The sequence below is a fragment of the Saccoglossus kowalevskii genome, chromosome 15, assembly GCF_978046115.1.
Source record: "Saccoglossus kowalevskii chromosome 15, keSacKowa6.1, whole genome shotgun sequence".
In the NCBI taxonomy this organism is placed as follows: Eukaryota; Metazoa; Hemichordata; class Enteropneusta; family Harrimaniidae; genus Saccoglossus; species Saccoglossus kowalevskii.
In genome coordinates this window covers 25474828-25490499 of record NC_140655.1, presented here as the reverse complement: position 1 = coordinate 25490499, position 15672 = coordinate 25474828, and the positions used below count along the sequence as shown (strand labels likewise).

The window sequence follows — 15672 nt, the reverse complement described above, 5'->3', positions numbered from 1 at the left end:
TGTCGCCGTAAACGGGCGCATTAGGTGGGATGTCACACAATTCCGGTTTGCTAGAACGTTCGGGATTGATATTGATAACGCACTCGACAGACCTTTGAGAGGTGTGTAGCATTCCATGCCAATTGTTCATATTTATATACTTTGACTCATTAATTTCTACCTTACATTAATCATATATAAAGAGAAAGATTTATTAGAAAAAGTAATATGTCTTCGTCGTTGTGTTTGTGGTGGTGGTGGTAATGGTGGTGGTAATGGTGGTGGTGGTGCTGGTGCTGGTCTCCTTCGTAAACTGTTACTTATGATTACAGCAACTCAACAATTATATCCCATATGTTTGTCCTGTTTTTGTTTTTTTGTTTTTTTGTCTTGGCCACTTTCCCTTTCAGAATTGACTAATTTCGATGGAACTGGGTTAAAATGACCCCATAGTAACGTAGTTGTGCTACGTACATTATTTAATTTTTTTCCCTAGCGACTACTGGTTGCCTAGAAACAACCGAACGACCGCTAAAATCGTTACTACTGGCGCCAAAACTATCCCTCCTAGAGTTAATCCCGTACCTCTTCTAAACTGTAACATAACATTATCTAATATGTGCTCCGTGAAATTTATTTCGTTTTCCCCGAATTCACATAATTTAAAGAAAAGTGCAAAATGAAATGTGGTGTAAGACAAAACGAAGAATAAAATATTTGCTTGTCAGAAAAACTAGATATTGTCGACGTGGAATGTGAAAGAGTACAAAGAATGGAAGTGGGAGTTACACGTAGCCGCAATCTTAAGGATATTCCATGTACAAATATTTTTGTGGATGATCATTTCTCACGGCAAACCTGGGAAATCCGTAAATATTTTTTTTTTCAAAAACGGAAAAAAATGTGAGAGAATAATATAAAAGCATTACGTCAATCATAAAATAAAAAAAAATTGTGAGTTATGAACGTAGAAGTAAATGATGAATGCGTACATTGAAGAAGACTGAATTGTGAAAAGCGGTTGCTGTAAAGAAAAACGGTAAAGTGACTGGTCCAGATGGCATTCCTGCTGATTTTTTCAAATGTTCTATTTAATGATGTTTTTAACTAAGGAGACCTCCCCCACAGGCTGGTATCGTTAATTATCCCAATATTCAAAAAAGGATAAGAATTCAGGCGCAAATAATTATTTGAATCTGAATTTTAATCCTTTTTTGAATATTGGGAAACTATTCCACGAAAATAGCCTTTGGGGAAGTTTCCCGAGTTAAAATATCATTAAATAGCTCTCGCATGATGATTGGGAGGTAATCGATTATTTGAACATTTGAAAAAATCAGGAATGCCATCTGGACCAGTCGCTTTACCGCTTTCACAATTTTGTCGTCTTCAATGTACGTATTTATATCGATTCAGCATTTACTTCCACGTTAATAATTAACATTTTTTTTTTAATTGACATAATAGTATACGGAGATGGCGTTGCAATCTCCTCACGTTTTAAGCAAACTACGCAAGCATATAATAATGTTCTCCAAAAGTCGTCACTACAATTGAAAATACTTGCCATTTCATATGAGGGTTCACCAAAAGTTAATAGAAGAATTATATTATCGTCAATTCTGTTTGAAGTACAGACACACAGAGGAAATGTTACTCGCACTAGGTGAGACCATTATAGTGCATAGTACGAGTGCTAGAAATTGACTTGACTTTTCGTTGTTTATTAGACGTATTAACAGGGGAGTTATCCCTTTAAGAAGGGCCCCAATCTTTACACACATCACATGTGTTGTTTTCACTGCAAGCTCGATATTTCGGGCAAATCGGATAAGAATTACCAATACCGGCCTCATCACGCATCCTATATTTATAAAGCAGTGTTAGATATGTACCCACAAATTCAGAAATTAAGAAATGCCACATGTGAGACGCACCTTTACATATCGTGTAGTATTTCTGAATGTAGTAAAACTAATTTTACTACTTTAAGACATATATGAGAAGTTTAAATCTTGTATTTAACTTTAATATTGTTGGTGGTACTAGAAAAGAGTGTCCACTCAATCCAACTTTTTGTTTAATGAAATTCGTTACTTTTCCGTCTGTGTCACCGACTGTTATTCAGCAAACTTGGCCTAAATGAATGTGAAAATCTATTAATTAAAGTAGTTTTTGTTTGGTTCTTGAAAAATTGCTGCGAGTATATAAACTTCACTAATCACAAATCATTCGCAAATTCATACTGAATCATATATCATTCAATGTGGTAATATTGGACATGGATTGTAGTCGACGACGGCCATGGAGCGTCTGACAAGATCACAGTGAATACCCGAACCAATCTATCCGAAGTCTACCACTCAAACGATAAGCCTGTGCCTTTCATTTTTTCGTTGTAAATCCTCTCAAAGGCCTCATTTTCAGCTACAGTGAAATAGTTTTTCCAGTCGCCAACAATCCCTGCAAAAAGAAAAATAAATTCATTAGGATTTAAACATATTAAAATGTATTGATATGTCTAGGTCAAATGTTCACATTTCAATGTAAATACTGCAATTTTTAATTAGCCAAAACATTCATAAGGGTTTAAGACCAATCATATATAATCACCCATTTCTAAGATCGAAATTTTCATGATAAGTTCAGCTATATATAGCTGTACACAATAAGGAACAACATTTATATATTTATATAAAAACACATAACATATCTCATTGACCTATGGCAAAATACAAACAATATAGGACTGATTTGAAAGATACTGACCCCGACCATTTTAAAATAGGATCTGACTGAAAATTATAGTTACAAATACTTGTCTGCAGGCCTGGAATAGAAAAGCTTGTGTAAGCTGTCCCCCTCAGTAAAATCTAATTATTGGTAACATCAACACATCTCTATTCTGGGCTACGACGTGACTTGTTGCACGAAAGCGAACGTACACAGCAAGGACACTGATTAAGCAATAGAGGGCAGCATACAACCACATTTAGAAATTTTCTTTAAACCGCTCTTGATATACATTACCTTTTCTTACTGTTGATTCTATCGCCGGTGCTTTTTTCATGTTCTTGAACGAACAGTGTTCTGTTATTTTATCAATTACATCATCATTTAAGTCATACCCTAGGTAATCGGCAATTCTCACGGTCGCTGATCTTGGATCCTAGAACATATACATGTAGATACATTATGCTTATTATTATATAAAATTTATAAAAAGTTATTCATTGCACATTGTTGTCTCATGATGCAATCTATATTGTGGTGCATACAAGACATAAGTTCATGGACACACATACTCCTCATAAAAACAGACCATACTCCTTAGCTTCACACTGTTTGGAACTCGACCACAAGTAAAAATTTAAATAACAACGGTACACGCAGGAAGGTTTGTTTTTAAAAATGTCATCACCATATACATTCGTCAGTGAGTAAGGGAGTTGCAAATTTAAATTGCTCATAGAATGTTGATTCCTTTGATTTGAAATTGTTACGTTATCTAGGTTTACATCTTATCAAATCGACTATTGTTTGTACGTTATTTATATACAAGTACATGAAAATTTAAATTGTGTATAATATGAGGTTATTACGAAGATACCTCAAAGTATGCACGAAGACAGTACAGCGGCAGTATCGACCGATGCGCAGCGGAGGTCGATGCGACAGCGTACTGTCTGAGTGCATACTTTGAGGTATCTTCGTAATAACCTTATTATTATACATCTTTTCCTACCAATGATACATCATAGGAATGCCGAAATCTAAAAAGTTTGGAACAGAATCAGCGAACTTCTTTGTATGGAGTCCGGTTAAATTCTGGTGGCAGCCATGTTTGTTTTTATTATTAGAGAACGCTTACGCGCGTAATAATTCCATATTTGGAATTCGCATTTCCTAATATGGTAGGATGAAAATACCCCGTAAAATACCGCAAAATTACGGCACGCTGTAACCTATGGCGTTACGGTGACAGATGTATAATAATATAGTGTATTTATAAAATGACAGTATAACTGATACGGATATTCTATGAACCAATTGGCACATCTCAGTATTTATGTTTGTCCGCTTTTCAGTGTTTTCCACAAGGCGGGTTGAACCAAAATACAAATACAATAACGTGTGTCCACGAACCAGCAACATACACACATGTACCTTCGCGTCACATGACTTCGTCATTGTTGAGAAAATGAGAGTTCTCACAGTTGGTGTGTGGACATTCTGAATCGAGTTGTAAACTTGTTGCCTGAGCTGTCGGCACTCTGATCTCATATACCACGCTATAACTAGGTAACTGCTTATACCATGGTATCTAAAGAGCTCAAGACGACTATGATTGACATGTGTACACGATATGTTTTGTGTCTGTCTTCAGAGAACCATCCAAGTTTGGTTTTAGAGAAAACAAGTTTTTATATGATCGTCATTGTATAGCGATGATCGTTTCTCCGAGTATTTGAATATAGTCATTCTATGATAATTAAAAACGTGAAAATATTTCATAAACCATGACCAAGAGAATCATTCACCTTTTTCATATCTTCATATTTGAGAAACAATATGTTCTTATTATCCCGACAGCGCTGCCACCACTCCAGCACGTGTGTAAACCAATCTCCGTACAATACTGTAGGTATAAAAATGTGGAAGCATGTATGTGACTATATCAGTGATTATATGCAATTCTTATATATGCATATATTCTAGGCTACATAATGAGATATTACTAGCATCGTATCTAGGCGTTAGTGGAGTGAGGTATAGTGAGTGGGACGCTGCATATATTCTAGGCTACATAATGAGATATTACTAGCATCGTATCTAGGCGTTAGTGGAGTGAGGTATAGTGAGTGGGGCGCTGCATATATTCTAGGCTACATAATGAGATATTACTAGCATCGTATCTAGGCGTTAGTGGAGTGAGGTATAGTGAGTGGGACGCTGCATATATTCTAGGCTACATAATGAGATATTACTAGCATCGTATCTAGGCGTTAGTGGAGTGAGGTATAGTGAGTGGGACGCTGCATATATTCTAGGCTACATAATGAGATATTACTAGCATCGTATCTAGGCGTTAGTGGAGTGAGGTATAGTGAGTGGGACGCTGCATATATTCTAGGCTACATAATGAGATATTACTAGCATTGTATCTAGGCGTTAGTGGAGTGAGGTATAGTGAGTGGGACGCTGCATATATTCTAGGCTACATAATGAGATATTACTAGCATCGTATCTAGGCGTTAGTAAAGTGAGGTGTAGTGAGTGGGACGCTGCATATATTCTAAGCTACATAATGAGATATTACTAGCATCGTATCTAGGCGTTAGTAGAGTGAGGTGTAGTGAGTGGGACGCTGCATATATTCTTGGCTACATAATGAGATATTACTAGCATCGTATCTAGGCGTTAGTGGAGTGAGGTATAGTGAGTTGGACGCTGCATATATTCTAGGCTACATAATGAGATATTACTAGCATCGTATCTAGGCGTTAGTGGAGTGAGGTATAGTGAGTGGGACGCTGCATATATTCTAGGCTACATAATGAGATATTACTAGCATCGTATCTAGGCGTTAGTGGAGTGAGGTATAGTGAGTGGGACGCTGCATATATTCTAGGCTACATAATGAGATATTACTAGCATTGTATCTAGGTGTTAGTGGAGTGAGGTATAGTGAGTGGGACGCTGCATATATTCTAGGCTACATAATGAGATATTACTAGCATCGTATCTAGGCGTTAGTAGAGTGAGGTGTAGTGAGTGGGACGCTGCATATATTCTAGGCTACATAATGAGATATTACTAGCATCGTATCTAGGCGTTAGCAGAGTGAGGTGTAGTGAGTGGGACGCTGCATATATTCAAGGCTATATAATGAGATATTACTAGCATCGTATCTAGGCGTTAGCAGAGTGAGGTGTAGTGAGTGGGACGCTGCATATATTCAAGGCTATATAATGAGATATTACTAGCATCGTATCTAGGCGTTAGCAGAGTGAGGTGTAGTGAGTGGGACGCTGCATATATTCAAGGCTATATAATGAGATATTACTAGCATCGTATCTAGGCGTTAGTAGAGTGAGGTGTAGTGAGTGGTATATAATAATACTGACATTGTGCCAAGGCGTTGGTGGAGTCAGGAACTATAAACGAAACACCAACTATAATTCTAGTTCAATTACAGTCAGTGCTACATGTCCCAATAACTCGGTCACACGCTCATAAACATACCTTTGCCGTTCATGAACATTCGTAGAAAGTGGTGAAAGTCACCATCATAATCCCCAAATGATTCTTTCTCCGATTTATAAAAATAGTAGAAAGATACGGCGACATCTTTTGGATTTCGTGCAACGACTATGATCTGTAATTTAAATATAGAAGTGATCTGATTATGGAACAAACTGAAATCAACATGTGTTTCAATATGTACAGTATGATGTATGTGCCAGATGTGTTTAAAAATTGTCCCTAAGCATTGGAGATATAGTAGTATGGTCAAAAAGCAAGATGGTCGCCAGTCAGCCATCTTCGATCTGATTATAAAACAAATTGTCATTGACTTGTCATTTAAAATGTATAATGTATGTAAAAAATTTGAACAAAAACTGACTAAGCATGCATAACATACCACATTTTCAAAAACCGAAATCAACATGTATTCCTATATGAATGGTATATGTCAAATATCAAATATTTTTTTCGTACACTGTACAAATGTGTCATTTTTCTCGGTACGTACAAGAATTTTCTAGATTTTCTTTTTTAATTTTCCGTAAAATGTAAAATAACCTTGACTTTCTCTGTAAACTGTAAACATTCAATTTTCACTGTAAACTGTAAAAACGTCTTTTTTTTCTTTGTAAATTGTAAAAAGCCCTTTTTATTTCCCGTAAAACTGTACCAGCTACCCACTTGCCCCCCCCCCCATATAATGCATGTACCGAAATTTAACAAAAGCTGACAAAGCTTACTTAAGATACAACAATTTCAAATAACAAACCGGGTGTCAGTCGGCCATCTTTGATCCGATTGCGAAACGAATCGTCACAGACATGTATCCTAACATGTTTAATGTATGAACCAAAATTGAACACAAACTGACACGAGGATGCATAAGATATCACATTTTCAAAAATCAAAATGGCTGCCAGTCAGCCATCTTGGATTGAATCAGTAAACCACTGCATGTGTATATATGTCCTAGATAAACAGGTTTGGTCGTTCGAACGGGGACTCATTAAAGAGCCGCGGTCATTGCGCCATTATGCGCCAGATTTATGTGGATAAACACATTTTCTCACAGCCCACCGTGCTCTGCTCACAATATTATATGGTGGCAAGCATGCATGTGAGTTTTGATCCGGGTGATATGCAGCTTATTGTAATTCACTTATTTAACAATGACACTGTTGAACACGACTCATACTCAGTCATCGTCCTTCGACATTTTTGATACATAATTATTCAAGTTGTCACGCTTTGTCACTACAGTGCACAGTATACTGAGAACAAGTCATTCAAAATGACACAGTCCCCGTTAAATTTTTAAAAGTTCTCTTTGTGCTCGTCATATTAAAGTGGAGGGGTTGTCGCGAGTGTGTCCTTGAAACTTGAGTTCCAAGTGGCGTATACAACAGACTGTTTATTTACATCAAAACACGTGTTCCGTGTAGTAGTAATATGGCCAAAAATAAAAACAGCCGTTATTCGGCCATCATTGATCTGATTATGAAACACACTGATATGTATGATGTATGTGCCAAATACAAATGAAAATGGTACATAAATTGTGGAAATATAGTAGTAAAGCCAAAAAGTCAGATGGCTGTCAATCGGCCATCCTTGACGAGATTTTGAAACAAATTGTCATGGACATGCATCCTAACATGTATAACGTAGAACTCCCGTTAGAAAGAACTCCCGTGTGCTGAGAGTATTGAAGACACATTAAAAATTAATTAAAAATTACCTGTACATGAGATATTGATGGAAAAGCTGAAAACTAATTATGTAAATCAGGTAACTAATATGAACAGAACAGAACAGAACAAAAAAATTATGAATTATTATGCTAATTAGAGAATTAATATGAACAAATTTTAACCCAAAATTAATCAGGCCTGTCTATTGTTCTAGAGCATTTATGTACCAAATTTTATTCAAATGTGATGATCAGTAATTGAGATATCAGTGTTAATTAATTATGTTAATTAGGAGATTAATAAGCATAAATATTTACCAAAAACTAATTGGGTTTCTGCATAGTTCTCTTTAAAAGTTTCATTAAAATCCAATTTGTGGTTCTTTATATATCAGTGGAACATTATGCAAATTAGGTAATTAATATCCAATTAAAACTAATCAGGTTTCTGCATAATCCTAGAAGATCTATGTAGCAAGTCTCATTGAAATATGATGATTACTACTTGATATATCAAAAGCTGAAAATTAATTAATTATGCAAATTAGGTAATTAATATGTACTCATATTACCCTAAAAATTATCAGGTCTGTGCAGTGTTCTATGACATCTATGTACCAAGTGTCATTGAAATGTGATGATTACTACTTGAAATATCAAAAGTTGAAAATTAATTAATTATGCAAATTAGCTAATTAATATATACTGATATTATCCTGTAAACTATCAGGTCTGTGCAGTGTCTATGACATCTATGTACCAAATTTCATTGAAATGTGATGATTACTACTTGAAATATCAAAAGCTGAAAATTAATTAATTATGCTAATTAGGTAATTAAAATCCAATTAAAACTAATCAGGTCTCTGCATAATCCTAGAAGATCTATGTAGCAAGTCTCATTGAAATATGATGATTACTACTTGAGTTATCAAAAGCTGAAAATTAATTATGCTAATTAGGTAATTAAAATCCAATTAAAACTAATCAGTTCTCTGCATAATCCTAGAAGATCTATGTAGCAAGTCTCATTGAAATGTGATGATTTCTACTTGAAATATCAAAAGCTGAAAATTAATTAATTATGCAAATTAGGTAATTAATATGTACTCATATTTCCCTAAAAACTATCAGGTCTGCGCAGTGTCCTATGACATCCATGTACCAAGTTTCATTGAAATGTGATGATTACTACTTGAAATATCAAAAGCTGAAAATTAATTAATTATGCAAATTAGCTTATTAATATATACTGATATTACCCTAAAAACTATCAGGTTTGTGCAGTGTCCTATGACATCTATGTACCAAGTTTTATTGAAATGTGATGATTAGTACTTGAGATATCAGTGGAAAAGCCGAAAATTGATTAATCATTATGCAAATTAGGTAATTAATATTGCACAGATTTTTACCCAAAACTAATCAAATCTGTGCATTAGTTTGGAGCATCTGTGTGCCAAGTTTCATCAAAATCCAATGAGTGGTTCTTTAGATATCAGTGGAACAGTCATGGAACAGCTAAAAATTAGCTAATTATCATGCAAATTAGGTAATTAATATGCATGGCTTTTTACCAAAACCTAATCAAATTTGCGCATTGGCCCAGAGCATCTATGCACCAAGTTTCATCAAAAACTGATGTATGGTTCTTGAGATATCAGTGGAACAGACGGACACACATACACGCATACACACACACACACACACACACACACACAGAGACACAGACACACTAACTGCAAAGACTCCCTTGTTGTGCTTCGCACACGGGAGTCAAAAACAAGATGGCTGCCAGTCAGCCATTTTGAATCAAATCGCTAAACCACTGCATGTGCATATGTCCCACATAAGGTACTAGGCACATGCAAAGAATAAACGAAATCAGTCCACAGGATTCTGAAATATGACTGGACAAACTGACGCACGGACGGACAGACTCAGGAACTCACGGATGATCATGATGTATGATCGATGTACTAAATTTGAATGAAAACTGACAAAGCATGTCCAAAATACAACATTTTCAAAAAACAAGATGGTTGCCAGTCGGCCATCTTTGATCCAATTGTGAAATAAATCGTCATGGACATGTATCATAACATGTATAATCTATGTACCAAGTTTGAATGAAAACTGACAAAGCATGTCCAAAATACAACATTTAAAAAAAAACAAGATGGCTGCCAGTCGGCCATTTTGAATCGAATCGCTAAACCACTGCATGTGCATATTTTCCAACATAAAGTACTGGGCACATGCAAAGAATGAACGAAATCGGTCAAAGGTATTCTGAGATATGACTCTGGACGGACGGAGACCGAATTATAAGTCCCCGTTTTCGAACTTCGTCTAAACGGGGACTAATAATTGAGTCCTTAACTTCTATTATGGTAAGTTACAACATTATTGAACATATAACCGAGAGATTAAAGCGCAATCTCCCAGGCAGAGTTCTAATTCATACACAGTTGCGTTAGGGTAGCCACAGTGGGGATAGAGGGACTGTGGGGTAGACTGTGTCAAATGACGTCATCGCTGACTAAACAAATGAGCATGAATGACCCAATCAAAACGCATGGAAATTGCTAAAAATACATCTGACAAAATTACGACACATGATGCTAAGGTCGCCTGGGTAACTAATGAATCAATAAATGGAGAAATAAACTTACTTCACCGAGTCTAGTGTTCTTTTAGAAAGACTTTAGGTAGCAATCATTAAGAAACAGTATACTGTTAAGAAATGAAAGGGAATCCAGCACAATATTTTAAAACTTGTTTACCAGTTGCAACACGAGAGCCTCCTAATAATGAAAACGTGCCAAGAATATGGGTAGTAATAGTCTTGTGGCTTCTCACCACGAAATGGTGGTGTGTGGTGGCAGAGATATTTTTGGTGTTCTGGTCACGAGGATCTCTGGGAAGGAGAATGATTAGAGCGGGAGGGTCGTCACCTGCGCACGCACGGGAATTGGAGTCCCAAGCGACGATAACAACGCACGCTAAAAATGCAAAGACTCATGGGTAGACGCTTGTTTGTAAACAATGACAAGCTGTGGTCGTCTGTCGCATGGGTAGTTGATGAATCTCCCGCTTTAAACATCGGTGGTCGTCGCACCGCTTTAGGGATGGGTCTCAACACGTGTAAAATACATTCTATGTTTACACGACATTCAAACATGCGCCGCACGACCACTATTCGCTGATCATGAGAATAATCCGCTGGACAATATTGCAATCGTAACATAACTGTTTCGCTAACTAACAACGAGATGCTGAATTATTCGAGTTGCGGACTTATTTATCTTGTCTATTACTTGTTACGTACCTTACATCCTTCGGTGAATAAGTCCTTTGTTAACGCGCCGACCGGTAAATGCGACTTCACTAGCCGCGATGATTCCATTTTCTCTGTTATTGAAAAACCGTCATATAGTGTGCTGTCCTGGGATCTAGAATAGAGTAATGAGTGATCAAAGTTTCTGTCCTCTTTCCGGGCCACAGCGGTCAGAATTGTAAACTATCCACCACGCCGTGTGCTTAGATTAAAAGTGGCTTCTCCCATATGTTTATTTTAATTCTTATGTATTTTACACAGGACAATTTTAATAATTTAAAATTTTACTAATTTAGAAAGTAAATATATGACTGACAGTTGCCCTCTGGAGGTGTTATACGTACTTCTTGTCGACTTTCAATTCCAAAAATGGCAGTATGTTGTGTTGTTTTGTTGACGTGACCCCATCATTCATGAACAGCCGAGTCATTTCCAATGTCCATGTTGTTCCTGTCAAGTAATGTACACATTACTTTGCATCACACCACATCACAACTTTATCCTAGATTTAGTATTTAACGTGTGTTAAGCCACTATTTTGGTACCCACGAAAATTAAAACCAACGTTCTCTTGCTTTTGGTTATTATTTTTCTTCACAAATCAATAAATCTCATAATTCTGAATAATTCTGGACAGTTTGTGTATAATTTGTTATGTTTAATTTAAGTTTTCTTTGCTTGCGCATCTTTTCCCGAACGAATTGTCATCTTTTTGACGCAGACACAGTGACGCTAACTTAGGGGGTATTACAATCAGCTGTCCTAACAGCCATATCACGGAGCTCAATTCAACTGTCGTACTTTTAAAAATCAATTGCATAGCATATCCGTCGACGATTGAAATGGTATTAGTGTATCGAAACTGTTCGGCGAAGCTGCTAGGTAAGTATATGACGATTCAATACTAATATTGATATTTACTAGCTAGCTATGACTTGTTTAGTATGCCTGCTCAGACTGCTGCGACGTATCGAGTCGTCCATTTGATTCTATCATCATGTTGTATTCAATTCCAATTTTGAATGTGCAACGATTTCTCAAAAACAGTAATTTATAGACATGTATATAGTTCATCTGATCCAGAAAGTGATAGTTTAAACTTCATGTACATGTCCAGCTCGAATTTAAATAATCTATATGCGGACGTTGAGCAGGCGGACAACAACAGAGCCACCGAGCAATAATTTAAAAAAATAAAGATCACATCTATGATATTTTCCGTTTTGTTTTTCTTCCATTTGAGATGCATTTCTGTAAAATATTCCGTATATCTCGGCTTTCCAGAATTCGCTGCTATTGTCAAGTTGTAGCATCCATTCTGGAAAATCCATATTTTAGCAGCTATTTATTTTCTTGAAATTAAAATGTTTTAATACGCAACATTTACAGTAATTAATGAGGTCTTGATGTTAGTAATTTATATCCATAACCTGAATGGTATTCTTGTATAAAACATGTCAGTCACTTTCTTATTTTATCATATTTTTTCTCCATAGCATGACGAGATAGAACAAATTGTATAATATATTATACACTTGCGTGAATGACAAAGGTGTGTCAATAGTCAATAAAACAGCCTAGGCAATACTATAGTCAGTGAGAAAAGACATACAATTTTGTTATTAATCTCATTATACAGTTGTTATTAATCTTACTAATAACAACCATTCATGGTTATTTCAATCTTTGTATTACATTTTAATTTATTTAATAAATTTTACAATACAAAACCATCTTCATTATTGCTGCATTGTGGATATACATTTGTAAAGTAGCTCCAGAATGTGAGTAACCACTTGGAATTCCTACTGAATTTTAGGACGCCATGAATTCACAGAAATGCTTTCTTAATTTCATTTCCAAATACTTGCTGTGATAGATGAATGTTTAAACTATCATTTATACATATACCATAAGTGAATAAATAATATTACTAAAAAAATCCTTTGAAAATCAAAAGTTTACCATCCATTCAATCTATTTGTATCCAACATCCTTGGCCTGACTCACTGCACTGATGATCAGTGGGACAATGGCTTCCTAAAGAGAAGTAATGTGTTAACTCCATATTGGATTTCGCAAAGAATTTTGGGATTGAAAAGATGTGAGCATCCCCCCAAAATGCCCTCATCCCTCAACCAAATATCTATCCCACAACTTTTTGCAAAATCAAATATGAAGTAAACACATTTCTTCCCTATACATGTATTACTAAAACTGGATATTATGAATCACTGCAAATAAATAATGAAACAAATAACGAGGTATAATTATTAGTTATTAGAACCTAACCTGACTCACTGCACTAACAACCGATAAGATATGTGTTACTCATAATTAGGACTAGGTATTATTATTATTATTTTTTTAATAATTCTGTTGTGCCAGGCAACAGTTCCGGACATTGAATGTCACTATGAGGTATGTGTGAGGCTCAAAATCGATACTCTGCGCCACCGGAATGCGCCGGCGCATTTCCCAAAATAAGCATTGTGCGTCACCATTCGGCGCCGTATTCTGCGCCACTCATTCTACGCCTTCGATAAAATTCATACTGTGTTCCAGTTCAAGCTTTTTAAAAATGTAAAATCATAGACGGCAATGATTTTCAAGCCTGTTTTATTAACACAATCTGGATGTTTCGCGTGAAATACTGTTACATAACATTTCTGGGACAAATTTCCAAAAACAACTTTTTTTAGCTCCATGGTTAGCGTAACATTGAGTCGGACATATTGATACGCAAATGAATAATCTGTGAAACAAACAGGGCGGAGACTCAGTGTCAGAGAAATAGCGCTCCGTAACACTGGCTTTCAACAGTTAAATTCTAAGGTCACGAAAACCATGAAAACAAACATTATCTTTGGGAGTGGCTTAATTATTAGAACAAAAACGGAAATTCCATTTTGAGAGGTCATTATCTGGGATATAATTTGAGTGGTTGAGTCATAAAAACAAGAAAAAAACGCCAATTTCGAGACAAAAAAGGTGCCGACGGCTGTCACATGCGCCACACAGTAAGAGAGTTTAATATTGTAGTGTTTTGTAAACAATGTCTCGGTTCATTCTCGCTGCCTCAAAAAAAATATACACTCGCCCAATCATTCTGTCATGGTGTGGTTTATCTTATTCAAGATTTGGTTAACCTGATACAATTTCGTTTTTATTTCCCAATAGTATGAGCGTCGTCGAATTCGTGGTGCTAAAATGCGCGTTTGCAGATTACAGAACGTTTTTTCTCACCGAAAGCACAGTCCCTCTAGCCCGGTCTGGAAACGGTCATTGTATTATCAGGGGGAAATTCTTCTCTCTGGGTTCTCCACACGTGTCAGGGGGGAATCTCGTCTCGTCTCTATATCTCGTCCCCTTGAGGTGCGGGATCGGAAAAGTCACTTAAGCTTTACAGTCAAATAAGACACACACAACGAAATACGGTTCAACTCTCGTCTTAGTCGGTCTGTGGAGCACTCTATAAGACACTACGCCATGGGGAAAAATCCCCAAGACTATCGAAAGGCTGACCCAAGACTCTTTTAGACTGCGTCAAGGCTCGCCCCAAGTCTCTCCAGGACTGCACTTGTCCTGGTGTACTCGCTAAGACCAACTAAAACTCTCTTTATTCATTTTCAAAACCTTAACCAATTACAAAGCAGAAAAAAGACTCTAGGGCGTAACCTTCAATCATAAAGCCAATCACACTAAGTACTGAATACGTCATATCTTTTGATTAATCGTTCACTACATTAATAACTATGAATACCAACTGTCAGAAATCGTAGTCAGAATAGTGACGGTTATCTCGTAATTAGTTCCAAATCACTGAGCCAAGTTCCGTCCAAAACTTCAAATAGGCCTAAACGATGACAGACATAACACAGCAATTCGCTAATAATCAGCTAATTAAGTCGATCAACAGAATGATATGCATAAACTAATTCATGACAGTATTAGGTGTGAATTGGCCTCCTTCCCTGGCAAAGGCGCATTGCGGGTATGGGCAAAGCATTGTCACGTGATCAGTACTACAGTCAGTGTTATGTATTTTTTTTACAACTTGGTTGTTTATTCAAGAATTCAAGCTTTTTCACATATTTTTTCAATCAGGATATCTGTATAAGGTCATATTTTAGTCGGCGAGTAGTTCTCTAATTCATCTATTTTACCAGCAGCGACAACATTTTCGCAACAAATTTTTATACCTTCACCCAGATATTTGTCGTTTTTGATTTTGGGGTGATTGAAATGAACTCTATTCTATTTACCACATTTCTCGGCGCGAAACCAATATTTGTCTTCGATTTTGACATTTTATGATCGAAACATATCATTAAAAATTGTGGGCTGATTTGTTATTTGTCACACCGCATTCTATTAATGTTAAATTGAGCGACTTTTATGGCTGCTTTTTAGA

General features: G+C 36.2%; 1 protein-coding gene across 1 annotated transcript in view; it reads right to left on the bottom strand.

The window, feature by feature from the left end:
• Nucleotides 1-2335: 2335 nt before the first annotated feature.
• LOC102807727 (sulfotransferase 1B1-like) overlaps nt 2336-15672 on the bottom strand; it is a 38455-nt gene continuing 25118 nt past the window's right edge. Inside the window, exons 2-7 of the mRNA XM_006815245.2 lie at nt 11603-11708; nt 11250-11373; nt 6226-6358; nt 4521-4618; nt 3010-3148; nt 2336-2442 (exon numbers count right to left, since the gene is read on the bottom strand). Coding sequence (XP_006815308.2) covers nt 2336-2442; nt 3010-3148; nt 4521-4618; nt 6226-6358; nt 11250-11373; nt 11603-11708 — 707 coding nt within the window. The remainder of the gene's footprint in view (nt 2443-3009; nt 3149-4520; nt 4619-6225; nt 6359-11249; nt 11374-11602; nt 11709-15672) is intronic.